This window comes from Poecilia mexicana, unplaced genomic scaffold, assembly GCF_051168715.1.
Source record: "Poecilia mexicana isolate PSO_F unplaced genomic scaffold, ASM5116871v1 scaffold_22, whole genome shotgun sequence".
In the NCBI taxonomy this organism is placed as follows: Eukaryota; Metazoa; Chordata; class Actinopteri; order Cyprinodontiformes; family Poeciliidae; genus Poecilia; species Poecilia mexicana.
Window position 1 is genome coordinate 21,115,167 of NW_028263391.1, and position 17,810 is coordinate 21,132,976.

The 17,810-nt window shown below is 37.7% G+C and overlaps 1 protein-coding gene and 1 long non-coding RNA gene across 2 annotated transcripts in view; one reads left to right on the top strand and one right to left on the bottom strand.

The window, feature by feature from the left end:
• lrrc9 (leucine rich repeat containing 9) overlaps positions 1-17,140 on the top strand; it is a 37,960-nt gene extending 20,820 nt beyond the window's left edge. The window contains exons 25-31 of the mRNA XM_088002725.1: positions 6,860-6,999; positions 8,116-8,252; positions 9,571-9,788; positions 11,052-11,120; positions 13,275-13,400; positions 16,245-16,428; positions 16,980-17,140. Of these exons, the coding sequence (XP_087858851.1) occupies positions 6,860-6,999; positions 8,116-8,252; positions 9,571-9,788; positions 11,052-11,120; positions 13,275-13,400; positions 16,245-16,428; positions 16,980-17,140 (1,035 nt within the window). The remainder of the gene's footprint in view (positions 1-6,859; positions 7,000-8,115; positions 8,253-9,570; positions 9,789-11,051; positions 11,121-13,274; positions 13,401-16,244; positions 16,429-16,979) is intronic.
• On the bottom strand, positions 2,490-4,183 carry LOC148152843 (uncharacterized). The gene is made up of 3 exons (XR_015761979.1): positions 3,893-4,183; positions 3,434-3,546; positions 2,490-2,788 (listed from the first exon to the last, which is right to left on the bottom strand). It is a non-coding gene; the product is annotated as an uncharacterized LOC148152843 (long non-coding RNA).
• Positions 17,141-17,810: the final 670 nt, after the last annotated feature.

Genomic DNA, 17,810 nt, shown 5'->3' on the forward strand with positions numbered 1-17,810 from the left:
CTTTTTTGTCATCATATTACTATTTTTCTGCATTAGCAGATCAGTAATTTTTGAATGAGAAGGTGACTGAAGGAGTTGGTCGAGTGTTTTATGTCAAAATAGAGCAGCATAAATGCATTTTGTATCCCACATTGATCTCTGTTTGGACCATTTCTCTTTCCCGTTCTGATTTGGCCGCCATCTTTCTTAATGCCTCACTGGCTCTACTTAAGGATGACCAGTGGCGCCTTCTGCTGGATGATGGCCAAACTACAACAATAAAAGAAGGTCTAAGCCAGTGGTTCCCAAACTACGGCCCGCGGGCCGGATCCGTTCCGCCTCCACATTTGGTCCGGACCCCTGAACAATATCAGAGAGCATTCAGATTTTTTTCATATACTGTATTTTCCAGACTCTAAGCCGCTTATGTGTAGATTTTTCTTCAACCACCAGGGGGCTCTTTAGCAGGAAGTGAATCATTGGAGATCAAAATTGGAAATAAAAGAAGAAAGCGCCCATTAAAACGGAATTAGGTTTTAAAATTTGAGAATGTTGTTGATCAGTTAAACAGCATTGAGGGGAAAAAGAAGATTTTTCTTTTTTTTTTAAATAATACTGGGATCATTATGAGAATTTGAGGTATAGATATTAGGATCCAGTAGGTGGCAGTAGTGCAACAATAATGGATGCAAGCTGCTGTTGAAATCTAAAGAAGAAGAAAGTGCCCATTTTCATTTAGCACATGCTAGTAGCAGACACGAAGGATCAGCACTTTTACTGTTACAGTTACCGTTCGGAAACTACCGTAATCAGTTCAGTTAAATCTAAACTTGGCAACTTTTTCTTTTTCAACTGAAATAAATGTGATATTCAATTGACCTGTTATGACTCAAATGTTGGGTGTCCGTCCCCCTCTGCTGCATCGCTGTGGAAAACCTGGAGCGGCAGAGATATCTGCGGCTTATATGTGCATGTTTACTGTTTTTTTTTGTTTTTTTTTAATTTTGGGGTTGTGGTTTATAGTCCGGTGCGGCTCATAGTTCGGAAAATACGGACTATAATCCTTCCTGGATTGTTTCTGTGAAGAACCCAGAGAGGATTATTTGGTTATTATTTACTTCATTAATAGTGTTATTATTTATTTCCTGTCACAAATGTTCAGCACCTTATTAAAGTGATGATTTTACAAAAAAAAACTGTACAAAACAAATTAAAGTTATATTAAAATTATGGACATAATTAGTCATAAATGGGCTGAAGAACTGAACAGAAAACCCTCCAGTGAGTCCGGTCGCAAGGCCGCGTCTTTGGCTGGCGTCCTGACTTTTGGTGAAGAACCCAGAGAATGTTATTTGATTGTGCTTTCTGGAAAACAATACATTTTTACATTGAGGCACTTCTGCAATCGTCACACTTTTTCTGCTACAAAACTGACTCCGGCCCCACCAGAGAAGGGAAAAGTTATGTGGCCCTCACAGGAAAAGGTTTGGGGACCCCTGGACTAAGCGGACGTTATTACCCAGATAGCACAGAATCATTGAAACAACATTGAATCAATGTCAGCCAGAAACATTGAATCAACGTTGAACGCTGACATTGAAACAACATTGAAAGTGGTCGGTGACTTGTATGTTGAATCAACGTTAGGGTTTCAACCATAACTGACATTATATCAATGTTGATTCAACCATCATCTGTATGTCAACTCACATGCCTATTTGTGTTGATATTACATTGAATCAGTTAGGAATCCACGTTGATTCAACCATTATCTGAACGTGGATCTGCATGCAGATTTGTGTTGATTCTACATTGAATAAGTTAGGAATCAATGGTGATTCAACCATCATCTGAACGTGGATCTGCATGCAAATTTGTGTTGATTCTACATTGAATCAATGTTGATTCAACCTTCATCTGAACGTGGATCTGCATGCAGATTTGTGTTGATTCTACATTGAATCAATGTTGATTCAACCTTCATCTGAACGTGGATCTGCATGCAGATTTGTGTTGATTCTACATTGAATCAATGTTGATTCAACCTTCATCTGAACGTGGATCTGCATGCAGATTTGTGTTGATTCTACATTGAATCAATGTTGATTCAACCTTCATCTGAACGTGGATCTGCATGCAGATTTGTGTTGATTCTACATTGAATCAACGTTCATTCAACCTTCATCTGAACGTGGATCTGCATGCAGATTTGTGTTGATTCTACATTGAATCAACGTTCATTCAACCTTCATCTGAACGTGGATCTGCATGCAGATTTGTGTTGATTCTACATTGAATCAATGTTGATTCAACCATCATTTGACTGTGGATGTACATGCAGATTTGGGTTGTTTTTATATTGAATGAAAGCTAAGGATTTATGTACACTTTATGTCTGATAGGTCTACATCATAACATGCCACTAAAAGTTTCTTCACTGGTGTTAAACACTATATTATTGGCAGATGATGCGTAAACTGTGTACAAAAGTTTAAAAATGACAACATGGGTTTGATTTAACATTTTATTTAAGAAAAGAGGGACAGATCTTTAAACATATTTGATTCCTTTTTGACTGTCAAAACAACAGTCTGTTGTCCACAGAAGAACAGAGTCCATGAAGTTAAGCTTTGTACTGTATGAAGTAGGGAAACAGTACAAGTTGTGGTAACCCCAGTTTGACTCTGGTTGGCGTCACTTTGATTCCTTGTGATGTCTTCCTCTCATTCTGGCGCATAATGAAGCCACTTCTTGACAGTTTTGCTGCAGTCCTCAAGAGTCAGCTTTCGGTCAAACTGCAGGGCAACAGCTGAAAAACACAAAAATAAAAGTGAGGAAGGTGCCAGTTAGAAATATGATAAACATTTGAAAAGTTCTGAAGCACAATGAAAGATTAAACACTGTACTGGTTACAGGTCTGAGAACAAATACAAACCATATAGTTCCCCATGTACACTCACTGTTAAATTAATATCTTAATCTTTCATTAATATTTATCTTAATGTTTACATATACAACTGCATTTACCCATCAAGCTGCAGTATAGTGTAGGATTTATGATATTGATATTAAATCAATATTTAAAATAAAGGGCTGTTTATCAGAAAACCTAACAATAAAACTCAGGGAGGATCAGGTTTATTTAACACACCAGAGACAAATAAATAGAACAAAAGGTGATTTATAGTGTAGTTGGAAAAATTATAATTTATACAGAATAAACTTCCATCAAATAGCTGGTTCAATCTTCCATCAACTACAAATATTTCCAAATAAGTTGATTAAATTCCTTAAAAAGTGTCTATATGCTAATAAAGATCCCACACAAGTAACAATAGTCCAGTTCAGTTTAACCAGTTACCAATCCAAGGATCAACAGACTGAATCAGTCATTAGCAGGTTTAGTTCAGTGTTTCACCTGCCTTACATGTTAAGTGTTTCCCTTCTGCCTCACCTTGATTGAATCTGTGGATGATTAACAACCTTCTGCACTTCTTGATGGCTGCAGACGGTCATGTAATCATCCAACTCAGCTGTTCTGGTACAGAGGCTCATTTAACCACGACCCTAAGCATATCATAATAAAAAGTTAAAAACAAGCGATTACTATCACAACAATTTAAAGCCCACCTGGACCAGCCAGCCTTACACTTCCTTGTCCACCACATGCTCTCCCAGACCAAACAATAGGCCCCACCCTATTTTAAAAACTCAAATCCCACAAAATCTCGCAGGATTTCATACTTAGGCCTGGAGTGGTGGGTAAGATGAAAATAATACAAAAGGAGACATGACCTCAACTATTAAAAATATCCGTTTTGCCCCAAAATAACCAGGATTACTATGGGCACAAAACAATGTCCTTATTTTTCAATAAACACATTTAAGATCAAAGTAATATTGAAAAACTTACCATAAAAGTGCTCAGAGGAGAATTCAATTCAGAAGCCGGTAGCAAACAAGCCAGCAGCAAAGTGGCTGTTTGGTTGGGACAAACCACAAGTGTAAAATTGGGGAGGTGGACTGTACAACTCCTAGTACAGACTTGTAGATGTTTTTGTGTCAACACATTATGCACAGTCAGTAATAATATTTACAGACAAGTAAGAAAATGTACAGAAAGGAATCACAACCCACTGTTCTCAACATGTAGTGCTTAATTTGAAACATGATTAACCCCCACCTAGTAATAAAATGTTCTGACCCAGAGCTCAAGGAGGGGGAGGGAAGAAGGGATGAGAGGGGGTAAAGAGGAGAAGGTTGGGAGGAGCAGCTGGGTGGGGGAGGCTTGGGAGGGAGTAGGGGGAGATGAGGAGGTGATGAGGGCTGCAACAAACTGCCCAGATTGCACACAATGGTAAATAAACATTGAATTATAGTCAGAATGGTTGATTTTTGGTTGAGGTCAACAACTGACGGTTGATCAACCATCAAACAACCGTCCACCTCCAGCCAAGTAACCAATGTTGAAACTGTTTCATTGAGTCAATGTTGTTTTGTGGTTGAAATCTAATGAATGAAATGCTAATGTCTGATCAACGACTGATCAATGTTGAATCAATGTTGAATCAATGTCAGCTCTTTTGCCACACCCCTTCCCCTCCTCTCCTCCTCATCAGAGCTCTGGGTCAGAGCATTTTATTAGTGAGTGGGGGGTATTACATTCTAAATTAACCTCTGTAAAGGATAGTGGGTGAAGATTCATTTCTGTACATTTTCTTTCTTTTTCATAAAAAAGTCCCACTGACCATTTGTGTGTGATATATTGACACAAAAACATCTACAACTTACTACAAGGAGTGGCGCGGTCCACCCCCACCATTTACATGAGTGGGATGTCCCAAACACACAGCCACTTCGCTGTTGGCTTGTTGGCAAAAGATGTTAATTCAATGTTGAATTGCTATCATGTGCAATCTGGCCGATAAACGTCAGGGGCCTGGTGATTCGTTAGGGGTCCGATAATTAGCCCCACCCCCCGGCCTAACGCTGACTTGTTCCGCTAGTGAATCTGGGTACAGAACGGAATCACAACTGTTGTCAACACATAGTGCTTAAGTTAAAACGTGATTAACCCTCACCTAAAAGGGGTTGTGCTGTGGTGGCGCAGGGGTTAAGCACAAACCACAATCAAGGCCTCAGTCCTCAACACAGTTGTCACAGGTTCAATTCCTGACCTTGGCAACCTTTGCTGCATTACCCCCCTTCTTTCATTACCCACTTTCCTGTTAATTAACTATCAAATAAAGGCCACTAGCCAAAACAATCTTTTAAAAAATGAAAAACCTTCACTTAAAATTAAAGTTGTTTCACCCGATTGAGGGGTAGATGGGCCCAGGTGGGGGGAAAGAGGTGTGTGTGTGTTTTTGGTGGGTGGAGGGAAGGGGGTTGGGCGTTTGAATGGCAGGCGGTGGTGAGGGGTGCAAAAAACACCTTACATTGATTGAACACTTTGATTACTAGTTTTTCCCCAAACCTTATCCTCAAGGCAAACTGACCCGCATGCTTTCAGTTCAGCAAAACCTTGTTAATCAAATGTTAATTAAAATCATGTGTGCTGAATTAGGGAAATGGCTAAAACTTGCAGGGCAGTGTGCCTGGTGCCGGTGCTGAAAAACACTGGAATGAATGTTAATTGGCTAGAATTGAATGGTTGTTTGATGGTTGATCCAGCTTCTGTCATTGACCTGAACCATACATGCAGCCTTTGTGATCATAATTCAACATTGAATTAACATCGTGTGCTATCTGGGTAGTTCTTCCCCAAACCTTGACATCAATCAAACTGACCTGCGTTTTTTCAGTTCAGCAAAACCCCGTTAATCAGACGTCAATTAATATCATGTGTGTTGAATTAGGGAAATGCCTAAAACTTGTAGGGCCTGGAGGACCAGTGCTGAAACACACTGGATTCGACGTTGGCATTTCAATTATTTGATGTCAACCACAAAACAACATTGATTCAATGACACAGTTTCAACATTAGTTAATTGGCTAGAATTGAATGGTTGTTTTATAGTTGATCCACCATCAGTTGTTGACCTCAACCAAAAATGCAACCTTTGTGATGATAATTCAACATTGAATTAACATATTTTCCAACAAGCCAACAGCGAAGCAGCTGTGTGGTTGGGCTATCCCACTCATGTAAACGGTGGGGGTGGACCGCTCCACTCCTTGTAGTAAGTTGTAGATGTTTTTGTGTCAATATATCACACACACACAGTCAGTGAGAATTGTTATGAACAAGTAAGAAAATGTACAGAAAGGAATCAGCACCCACTATCCTCTACAGTGCTTAATTTAAATGTGATAACCCCCGCTCAGTAATAAAATACTCTGACCCAGAGCGCTGATGAGGAGGAGAGGAGGGGAAGGGGTGAGGCAAAACAGCTGACATTGATTCAATATTGATCAGATGTTGATCCGACATCAGCATTTCAGTCATTAGATTTCAACCACAAAACAACATTGATTCAATGACACAGTTTCAACACTGGTTACTTGGCTAGAGGTGGATGGTTGTTTGATGGTTGATCCACCGTCATTTGTCGTCTTCAACCAAAAATCAACCATTAATCAGACTTCGGCATTTCAGTGATCAGATTTCAACCACAAAACAACGTTGATTCAATGTCACAGTTTCAACGGTTTGATTGGATGGTTGTTTGATGGTTGATCCATCGTCATTTGTTGACTTCAACCAAAAATCAACGATTCTAACTATTTTTCAACGTTGATTTAACATCATGTGCTATCTGGGTAGTTAATCGATTGGAACTAATTTTAATCTAACAAACCATTAATTTAATTGCTTGAATCCATAATACAGATTCTTCACAATTTAATAAAGAAACTTTTACTAACTCTTTTATAACAGATTCTGTATCTAAACCACAACCACATCAAGTCCATTCTGCCGAGGCAGAAGACTCTATGTCTTCGGTCAAACAAACAGATTCTGCACAGCAAAGTCAACTCCAGTGGGTACGGCCAGCAGAGCTCATCCAGATCTAACAGGTACTACGATAAAAACGCAAAATTAAAAGAAGTATATGACCATTTTTACAACTTTTTCTTTTAGGTTTGCTGAAAAAAAGTCAGCAATCACAAATCAGCTAAGAACACATGAAAAGTTGCCTAAAATTGAGGCAGCGTCCGTTCTTTCTGGAACTAGATCATATCATTCATATGTTATACAAACTTTAACTTTGTTTCTGATCAAACACATAATTTTAATACAAATGGTTGTTACTGAAGGATACAGTAACAGAGAAAAATGAAAAAATTATAGCTCCAAGTGCTAAAATAATCTGCCAGTAGGATTAATACGCTTTCATCAATATTAATCAGTTATTTTATTAAACAAGCGCCTATATCTTGCTGAAAATGCACTGTAAGATAATTTGTCGTATATCAAGTCTACTAAAATATTTGCACTACAAAAGAAAAATCTTACGAATTGGTCTAATTTTGAAACCAAATATCTTAATACACTTGGAATAAAACAAAACTAACTTAGAAGTAACTTCTCAGCAAGATATAGGAGCTTGTTTTACATCAATTATTCCTTAATATTGATTTTTAAAAACAACCTACTTGATCCACCGGCATAAATAATCTGCCAGTGGATCAGTACATCAAAAAAAATCTATATTTTGGAATCATTTCATTAAAACTAGCTCCTATATGTTGATAAAAATGTACTTCTAAGTTAGTTTTGTCTTCAAGTTACATACAATATTTTCACTAGAAAATAGACAAACATACTTGGTAGGATTTTGTGTTTTCAGATGGTGAAAAACAAACTATTTGTCTTTTACACACCATTAGAGGGCAGCCCTGACCAGACAATGCAGCCGGTATGCGTCACAGGACTGGCAGCTTTTCATGCATTTTAATGCAAATATCAAACATTTAAAGGGATATTTTCCATTTTATTTTAGGCGAAATGTTAAAACTGTCAGTATTTTTTTTATCAATATACAAGGAGATCTGTGAGAGTTGCTCCTTTGTTTGTTTGTCCTGTGATTGTTGAGAGTTTCCTGCACCTGTAAGGCCTGTGCAGCTGAATGCAGCAGCGGGAGGCAGAATGAGGCCAAAGCTGCTAACTGGTTTTCTGTGACTGTCTTTAAGGCTTCCTGGGCCCGGCGTCGGCCTGGAACCACTGATGGGGACCCTGGAGGTGCTCCATTTGAGTCACAATGGCATCTCCAATATGGCCAATCTGGAGCTCAGCAGGCTCACCAATCTTAAAGCGCTCTTCCTCCAAGGTGCGTATGGTTCAGGTTGTCCCCTTCCCGCTCACAGCGGTCAGGACGGGGTGAGCCGTAAAAGAGCAATGCCTCCCATGGACCGCAGGCCAGCTGGATGACGGGTCACGAAGAAAAGAGAGACTGACTTTCTTTTCAACAGCTTTTGAAAGCTTTTCATTGTCGATGTGTTTTCTTCGCCCACCTTCGTGTTCTTATTTTCTGACTTATCTTGGAACATTTTTTTTAGCTTTTCTGTGATTTCAATTGTTTTTTCTGCTGTTGTTGTTTTACAGCTGCAGTTAACAAAACTCTTCATACTCTTTGTCTCCTCTACGATTTTTCTTCTTTCTCACTTTTAAATGTTTCAGATTGCCAAGTGAATTTTAAAGTCAGACAAAGATACACTGCAAAAACACAAAATCTTATCTTATTACCCTTAAAAGAAGACAAAACTAACGTACAAGTAATTTTTTGACAAGAAATAGTAACTTGTTTTATGTAAATAATTCCTTAAAATTGATGAAAAAGTGCTAGTTCTACTGGTAGATTATTTAATTTATCACAAGATGTTTTTCCAATGTTAAAAGTGAATTAATCTCCCATTTACACTGTAAAAAATGTCTTCCATTTACGGTAAAATACTTTCAGCTGTGGTTGCCAGAATTTTACTGTAAATTAGACTTTTTTTACAGTGTAACTTGTACTTTTTAACTTGAGAAAGAAACAAAATGATTTTATTCATTAATGAAAATATCAATCCACACCAGAACCTAATAACTGCTGGATAGCTTCCCAGCTTTCTTTGTATTGTTGTTGTAAAATGTTTTCTCTTTGGTCAGCAGTGGCTTTTGCCTTGTAACTTTCCCACTGATAATATTTTTGCTCAGTCACTATCTTGTTGTTATACCTTGACCAATCTTCAGATTATGTTCTGGTTGCTCAGTTTTTAGCACCAGCAGTTTCAGTAAACCATAGAATTGTGCACATTTAAATTACGAAGATACATTTTATTTGTAATTTAAAAACTCATGTTTTTCTAAACAAAGTTGTTGAAGTTGTTTTTCAGCTGTAACAAAATAGATGTTTCATGAAAGCTGCAGTGGAATTCTGAAGTTTTTTCTTCAGAATTCTGAGAAAAAAAATTCTGAGAAAAAAATTCAGAATACAGAGAAAAAAAATTCTGAGAAAAAAATTCAGAATTTTGAGGTTAAATTCAGAATTAGGAGATTAAAGTAAAAAAAATGTATTTCTTTTCTCTTTTGCTCAGTGACGCTAGTAGATAATGTTATCACAATACTTCCTTACTTTCTGCATTTATGTATTTTTTCTTATTCAGATAATGAAATCAGGCAGGTGGAGGGTTTGGAGCGACTCTACAAGCTCAAGGATCTCGTGTTGGACAGAAACCGGATTAAATCGCTTTCCAAGGACTCGTTCATGAGCCACAACTCCCTGCAGGAGCTGCACCTCGCCGACAACCGCATCCGGGAGCTGAGCCACTTCAGTACGCTGACGAAGCTGCACAAACTCTTCCTCAACGTGAACAAGCTGCAGGTATTCTGTCGTTTAGGAGAATTCAAATGAAACCGCAGATCCAATCTAAAAAGAGATTGCTTGAGTCTCCAAAGGAAGGTCACAGTCACCTTTTGATTTACCAACTTTTTCCTGATTGCTTTACATGTGTCAGATGTTTCAGAATGCATTTTATTCAGTATTACTTTTTTCTGCATTTGCAAAGTAGGCATAAAGTATAGTAATCATGAGCTATTACCACCCACTGTGGTATGCAAGGGGTAGTATTAAGGAGAATCAAGTTTGATTGAAGGTCATGGCGGTGCGTATGAAGGCAGAGAGGAACAATCAGGACAACGTGTAATCAGCTGCTCAGCCTGAAGCTCCTCACCCAGGGGGAGTGATTTGCACTTTTGTTGCCTCTTCCTTTCTCCCCCTCACTTCCTTAATGTTTTCCTGCATTCAATTAAGACATAAAACACAGCAATCATCCCGGAGCATCGGCGCTCGCCGTGGGGGGTGTCGAGTCGCAGCGAAAAGCCGGGAATCAAAGACGGGCCCCCGCCCCTCCGCGGCGCGCTGCGTGCCCAAATTCCCATGAGATTAACGCGGGCTCACACGTGTAATCTCTTCCATCCTCTATCCTCCTAAATTCTGAAAGGTTCTGCCCTCATGCATGCATACATACAACTCCATTATCGGCACCGCAGGCTGCAGCCAAAGAGGAGGAAAGGTTAAATCACACAGCCGTGGAAAACACTGCAGCAATCTTACCAACTGCTTCTGTCTAGATTCTACTGCAGATATCTTAGTGCACTTGAAATAAGTCAAAACTAACTTGCAACTAACTTTTCAGCAATATGTAGAAGCTTGTTTTAAGTCAATAAATCAATATTGATGAAAAAAATATTAGTTACCCTTTCAGATAATTTCACTTGTAACATGAGAAAAATGTCTTGTTACAAGTGAAATAATGTAATCAATACTAAGGAATTATTAACTTAAGTTAGTTGTTAGTTATTTTTGTCTTATTTTAAGTGTACTAAGACATTTGTACAAGAAACTACTGAAAAAATACTTAGTAAGATTTTGCGTTTTTGAATGTAACGATGGTCATTCTAGTCAAATAATAGTTTGTTTCACCAAACCACTGGAAATGACTTCATGCAAAATGAAAGCCAGTTATGTCTCATTTCAAATGTACTAAGACATTTTCAATAGAAACTGGAACAGAAATACTTCGTAATATTTTGTGTTTTTGCAGTGAAGGAGAAACTTCGTTGTTGTTTCTCTACTTTTTTGCAGGACATCACAGAACTCCACAAATTAGAGGTTCTTCCCTGCCTGACCGAACTCTCTGTATCTGGAAATCCTGTAAGTTTCACTAAGTTTTAGTTTGTCATTAAACCAAATTAGGTTTTATGAAGAACTACAGTTTTTTCTCCTCCACTGGGATGAGCTTTCAGTGACATGAGTCCACGATCTGCCAGTCACAGGACACTTCACTTCACTCTTTGGGTTCCCATATTTCAAAGTGATGTCAGTAGGGCGGCCATCTTGTTTAACAAGCGTCTTTTACAATTCAACGATGGAGTATTAGTGCCAGTCTAAAACTTTTTTTTAAATTACAAGAGTAAAGTCATATATTACAGTAATACAGTTGAAATAATGCAAGAATAAAGTCATAGTGTTAAATATTTCTTAGAATTTAAAATGTATTGATCTTTGAGAATGTGTTCTTGCAATTATTCCCATTATATTACTTGAAAATGGTCTCATAACAATATTATCGTTTAACTTCTGGGACAATATATTGTCCAGCGAAATTTGTTATTGTGACAGGCCTATTTATGAGAACATCAACACAAAAAATAACAAAAAAATAATTATCCAAGCTTTTTTCTCTTTGAAATGAATTTTTCTGGTAATTTTAAGACTCTTCTTGTAAAATTGTGTCTTTATTCTGCTAATGCTATGACTATATTCTCATAATTAAACAATAATAATCATATTGTTACGATTGTTATACTCACAGAAATGAAAGCCACTTTTTGAAATGTATTTTTTATAAGAGAGCGAGAGAAAAAAATTAGATTTTATTCTTAAGCCGTATCGTCCAGCCTTACTTTGAACTCACAAACAAATTATCTAAAGTATGGTTTACAAGCTCGGTTTCTCACGACCAAAATCCCACACTCCAAATTAAGTGATTACAGGATGGGCCGTCTGCTGCGCCTCAAACCGCCTGGCATCAGGGACCAAATGCTTCGGCACCATCACCCATCTGGAGTCTGCAGCTCCAGTCCGCTGCTCTCCACGGGGTCAAACTCAGCTGTGGCAGCTTTGACCCCATTCCCTTTCTCTCCTCACGGGGCGTTGCTGCTGCCAGAAGCAGCCCAGGAGACGCCGTTTCCTGCTCCTTTCCATGCATGTCTGGTAGCAGCAGCGGCGGCATCCTGCAGGAACAGGAAGTTCAGGCGGGTTTGCTCTGTGACCAGAAGGCGCCCTGAGCGGCAGCTGTCAGCTGGGTGCTACTGGCACCCACAGCGCAAAAACACAAAGTCCTACCAAGTGGTTTTTTGTATTTTCCAGAGCAAATACACTTGAAATAAGGCAAGATTAACTTACAAGTAACTTTTTAGCAAGATATAAGAAGAAGCTTGTTTAAAGTAAATAATTCCTTAAAAGGGCAGTTTTGTGTGTTTCAAGGCACATTGTGTCATTTTATAGCACAATCAAGTAACTATGTTAACTTCAGCTGTTATCAACTATGATTTAAAATAAATTGGGCCTTTGTCTCTTTAAAAACTCCTGCTCTTTCTGAAGCTCCGCCTTCAGGAAGTCATTGTAACGTGGCTCCTTTATTAACCCTTTAACGACGTTTTTACCAGCGTTTCACTGAGAAGTAGCTCCTATAATGAGCTCAGCTGATGCACAGTTCCACCAGATGTTTGCTAATTACTGCTGGCTAGTCTGAAGGAGCAGAGTGAGGGAGCAGCCTTCTGTGAGGCAGAAGTTCAGAAACTTGAAAAGTATTTCTTGTCTAGTTTCTAGTGCAAATTTCTTAGCACACTTTAAATGAAAGAAAACTAACTTACAAGTTGCAATTCAGTACACTATAGGAGCTTGTTTTAAGTTAATAATTATTTAATTTGATATATAAAAAAGTTCTAGTTCCACTGCACATTATGTACTCATAAAATGGGAAAATGTCTTAACAGTGAAATAATCTGCCATTGGAACTAGTACTTTCTGTTTTATCAATATTAAGGACATGTTCACTTAAAATAAGCTCTTATATGTTGCTGAAAAGTTTGTTTCACTTTATTTCAAGCATAATAAGATATTTGCACTAGAAACTAGACAAAATAATACTTGGTATGCACCACATGTCTTAATCTGCAGCTACAGTCTGTCAGGTTTCAGTTGCATAATGTTTTTTTAATTTGAGTTAATAGCAGGGTGGTTTGTTCCCAGTATGTTGTTACTGGTTTAACTGGTTTGTGTTTGTCTTCTGTCTGTGCTCAGGTTGCCAGAAACTCTCAGCATAGATTGGATGTTGTTCTGCATCTGACGGAGCTGGAGGTGCTGGATGGAATCGCTGTCACTGCGGAGGAACGGAAGAAAGCCGAACTCCTGTATGAAGATCAATATGTGAGAGACGAACAAATCAAACAGAAAGTAGAGAAATATGCAAATATCATGCATTCATACTAATTTATGTGTATTACCACTCCTGTCTTAAGAACAGCTGGAGGACACGTCGTGTTTCAGTTCAGTTACATTTACCTGAGTAACTTTTTGGAAAAAAATTACTTTTGGGAGTATATTTACTAATGATTAATTGATTACTAAACTAGTTGGCGATTATTTCTATAATTGATTAAAACTTCTGTTTGTTGCTCAAAGTTTCCCCCAGAAAACTTGCTAAGCCCGGTGGTTGAGTGCTAGTTCAGTCAGTCATCCAGCAACCCGTCATGTTTTTGAGTTAAAAAATGTTTAAAGTTGACAGGAAATGTTAAAATATCACTTGATAATTATGTGTTATTGGAAGATTAATACCTGAACATCAGCTATAAAGTCTTAAAAATGCAAACATTTTAAAAAGACCTAAATAAATAAGCAATGCCTTAGCCTGGTGGGGGCTCAAGTAAAGCCTGGTGGCCCGCCAGGCTTATAATAAATACACTGGGGGAAAACACAGCTGAATCCCATAAGTTGCTCCTGGCTCATCGATAGACGTAAAGAGATATCATCAACATAGCTGTGAAAAAGAACATTTTTTTCACTTAGACTAAATCAGAGACAAAGAGGAAAACAAAACATCAACAAACAAAGGTCCAGATCGAATGTTAGTTAAGCCCAGATAAACCCTGTGTGAGTTTGGCTGATCTGCGGTTGTAATGAGGAGCGGGGGCCGTAATGCAGCTCTGAATTAAAAGCAGCCTGAGCCTGCTAGCATCATCCTGCTGATTAGATGAAATGTGCCCGGCCCATAATGCACCAGTGGATTTAGCCCGTATTAGCCGGGTCACAGCGACTCTGTCTGCTCGTTAATCGTTGGTATGGAAATGACAGATCGCCGATCCCGTGTTTCCTCATTAAAATACCCAAACGTCCTTTTAGTGGCGCTCATCAATGAGTTTCCCGCTCAGTCTATGGCTGCTGCTGCTGAATCTGAACGTCGTTACTGATGAGCAGTAATTACTGTTTCCCTGTAAGATGCTTATATATGTGGAACAACAAGCAATCCAATCACCAAGCTCTCCCGGATGGGTGGGTGGAGGAGAAAATAAAGCATATGGGTGAAGCTAAATGCATTAATCTGACCCTGTTCGCACTTAAAGGATCATTTCATACTATTTCACTCATGCTTTAAATCAGATTCACATTCTTAAACCCATAGCCAGGGCTGGACAATATGGCCGACAAACAAATTACCAGTTACATTTGCTCAATTACATTTACTTGAGTAACTTCTTTTTTTAGATGTACTTCTATGTGTATTTTTACTTTTACTTGAGTAATGTTATTATGAAGTATCAATTTCTGGATACTCTCTCCATTGTGAGTAACTTCACTGAATGAAAAGCAACATTTACCAGACAGAGACCTGCAGTTTTTGCTAAAGTTTTTTATTGAAAGAAACTGATATGGAAAACATTTCATTTGCCTGATTTGGTTATTTTTTGTTACTTATATAAATTATTGTTATTTTTTTACTTTAAAATACCTACATTTCCACTTTACTTTATATTTTGTTCCATCTGATGTATTTTTTAAATATTAAATGATTGATAATTTGATCTTTACTTGAGTAGACTTTTTACCAAATAACTTTTTTACTCTTGAGTAATTTCTTGGACGGCTACATTTTACTCTTACTTCAGTAAAAATATACTGAAGTACCATTAATTTTACTTGACTATGGTTTTTGGGTACTCTACCCACCTCTGCGTATCATGATACAAGCATTTAATTTTAGTCAATATCAATATTTATTGATTAATTTTTGTTATAAATCTGAAATACTGGCATCCTGAGTCCAGAACTGTTTTATCCACAGGAAACACATGAAGATTGCTTTTTATTTTGAATTAGTTATGAGGCACACAGTGGTGGAACCTTAAACTGCTTCTGTGCCAGTTATTCAACAAGTTGTTGCTAGGCAACCAAAGAGAGAGCTAGGTAACCGAAGAGTGAGAGAGGTGATACCACCAACTTTGCTTAGCTGGCCTAGAGAGGTTGAGTAGCTAAAGCTTTAACAAAAGGTAAAACAAAAAGCAACTTTTACCGAAGTCAGCTTTTTTTATTAAACTTCACTAAATAGAGCAAACATTTTGAAAAACTTGCCCCAAATCCTGTTCTTATTACCGAAAATAAATTTGTCCAGTCTAGCCAAAAAGAAACAGAAAACTAGATGCTTTTCTGTTAATACAGCAAATGTGTAAAATATACGACAGCTTATTAGGGCTATTTTAAAAAAGAGGAGTAAATTCCCCCCCCCCCAAAAAACTGAAATTTTCTAGAAAAAAGTGGAAATATCTGAGTTTCAAATGTTAAAAATGTCCGACTTTTAACATTCCAGAAGTTGGAAATTTTTGAGATTTATCTCACTATCCGAGTTTTTTTTATTTGGTTTTGGAAACTCTCATTTTTAAAAAAGAATAAATGATAAAATTACCTTATCTGTTTTATATCTACAAAAATATACATTCTGGAAAAAACATCAAGCTACTTCACATTACTTTATTTGCTTGATTTTGTGGTGTCAAATTCTTTTGACATGACAATTTTGAGCCATATGACATAAAGTTTCGACACGCCTGAGCTGTAGGCTTTCCTCTGCCTACATCTCCCAGAATGCTGTGCGGTTATGGATCAGAATTCATTGAATATTCTTTGAGATGCATTATCTATTGATATTGATCACATGTCTGTCATGATTGATTTATTGTCCAGCTCTATTTAAATGGTTTTAAATATTTTGTGTTAAAGCAAAGCGCTCAGCATCCTGGAGCTCGTCTCCCCTCCGCTGACGGTTCTCCACCTGGACAGGCCCCTGTGCTGCTGCACTGCACCACTCTGAGGGGGACGGGTATAAGCAGCGGACAGTACAGCATCGGCCGCTGCACCCCGCCAACCAGCGCAGACGACAATCAGCACACAAGCCGCATGAAGAGTGAGCATGCAAGAAAATGATAAGTTTCATTTAAAATAGATGATCTGAATTATGTTAGCCTGTGCAACTTCACTACAAAAACACAAAATGAGATGGTTTTGGTCAAGTTTCTAGTGAAAATATCTTTTAAATAAGACAAAACTAGCTTACAAATTGTCAGAAATACATAGGAATCCCTTAATATTGATGAAAATAATTAGTTTATCTGGCAGATTATTTCACTTGTAACATGGGAACAATGTCTTCTTATAAGTGAAATAATCTGCCAGTGAAACTTGGTACTTTTTAAATTAATATTAAGGAATTATTTACTTAAAACAATCTCCCATAACTTCCTAAAATACTAAGAAAGATAACTTATAAGTTAATTTTGTCTTATTTTTAAGATATTTGCAGTAGAAACTTGACCAAACTTGTTGAAATTTGTTCAATTAAAAAAAGCACAAACAGAAAATGAATCCATGAGGGAGCAGATAGTTTTCGCAGCTAAGTAAGCCGATACGGTTATCTTCGACTCTCTAATGCTCAACGTGTTTTGATCTCTGAATCAGGTCAAAGGCAAAAAACGCCAAGTGCGGGTCGGCGCAGCAAACCCGACTCCAACCTGAAACACAGCAAGAGAACGAAGAGCAACGCTCCGACTGCAGAACCGCATTCTGACGGCAGCTGCTCCGGTCGCAAGCAGGACCAGAACCACAGGTTCACTGACTGAATCAATAAAAACAACCAGACATGCTTGGCTTTAGTTTCATGCTGTAATGCAACAGGTGATAAATCAAACTTATTGATTTATGAATTTTTTGGTTTTTGAAGATTTCATTTTGGAATATCCTGATTTTTTGCACTCCTTGGGTTTCCATAGTTTAGAGTGATGTCACCACCTCCAAGGCGGCCATGTTGTTTGACTTCTTTTACAGCTTCTATTTATTTACACTTTAAATTCAGGTCGAATCTATGATGAAATATTAGCACCAGGCTAAGATTACTTTTTGTTAATTACAAGAATTAAGTCATGTTAGCAGAAGAAAGTCAGAATTTTATAATAGCTCCAATACAAAAATGAGAAAAGTTAAAATGAGGAATATTGAGCATCTTGTGATGTTATACTTCGGTTTTACAGATAATAGTTAAGAATATTTATGTTTTGGACACATCAGCATATGTTTTACAAACTATTCTTTGTCTAGTTTGAGTGCAAATATCTGAATACAAAAATAACTTACAAGTAACTGTGTGGTATGAAACAGGAGCTTGTTTTAAGTCAATAACTACTGGCAGATTTTTTCACCTTTAACAATATATTTTCCCATTTTTATACACGACTGAGTATTTTGAAGAAAGAATCACGTGAACAGAGTTGGTCACATCCGATCCGATAACGC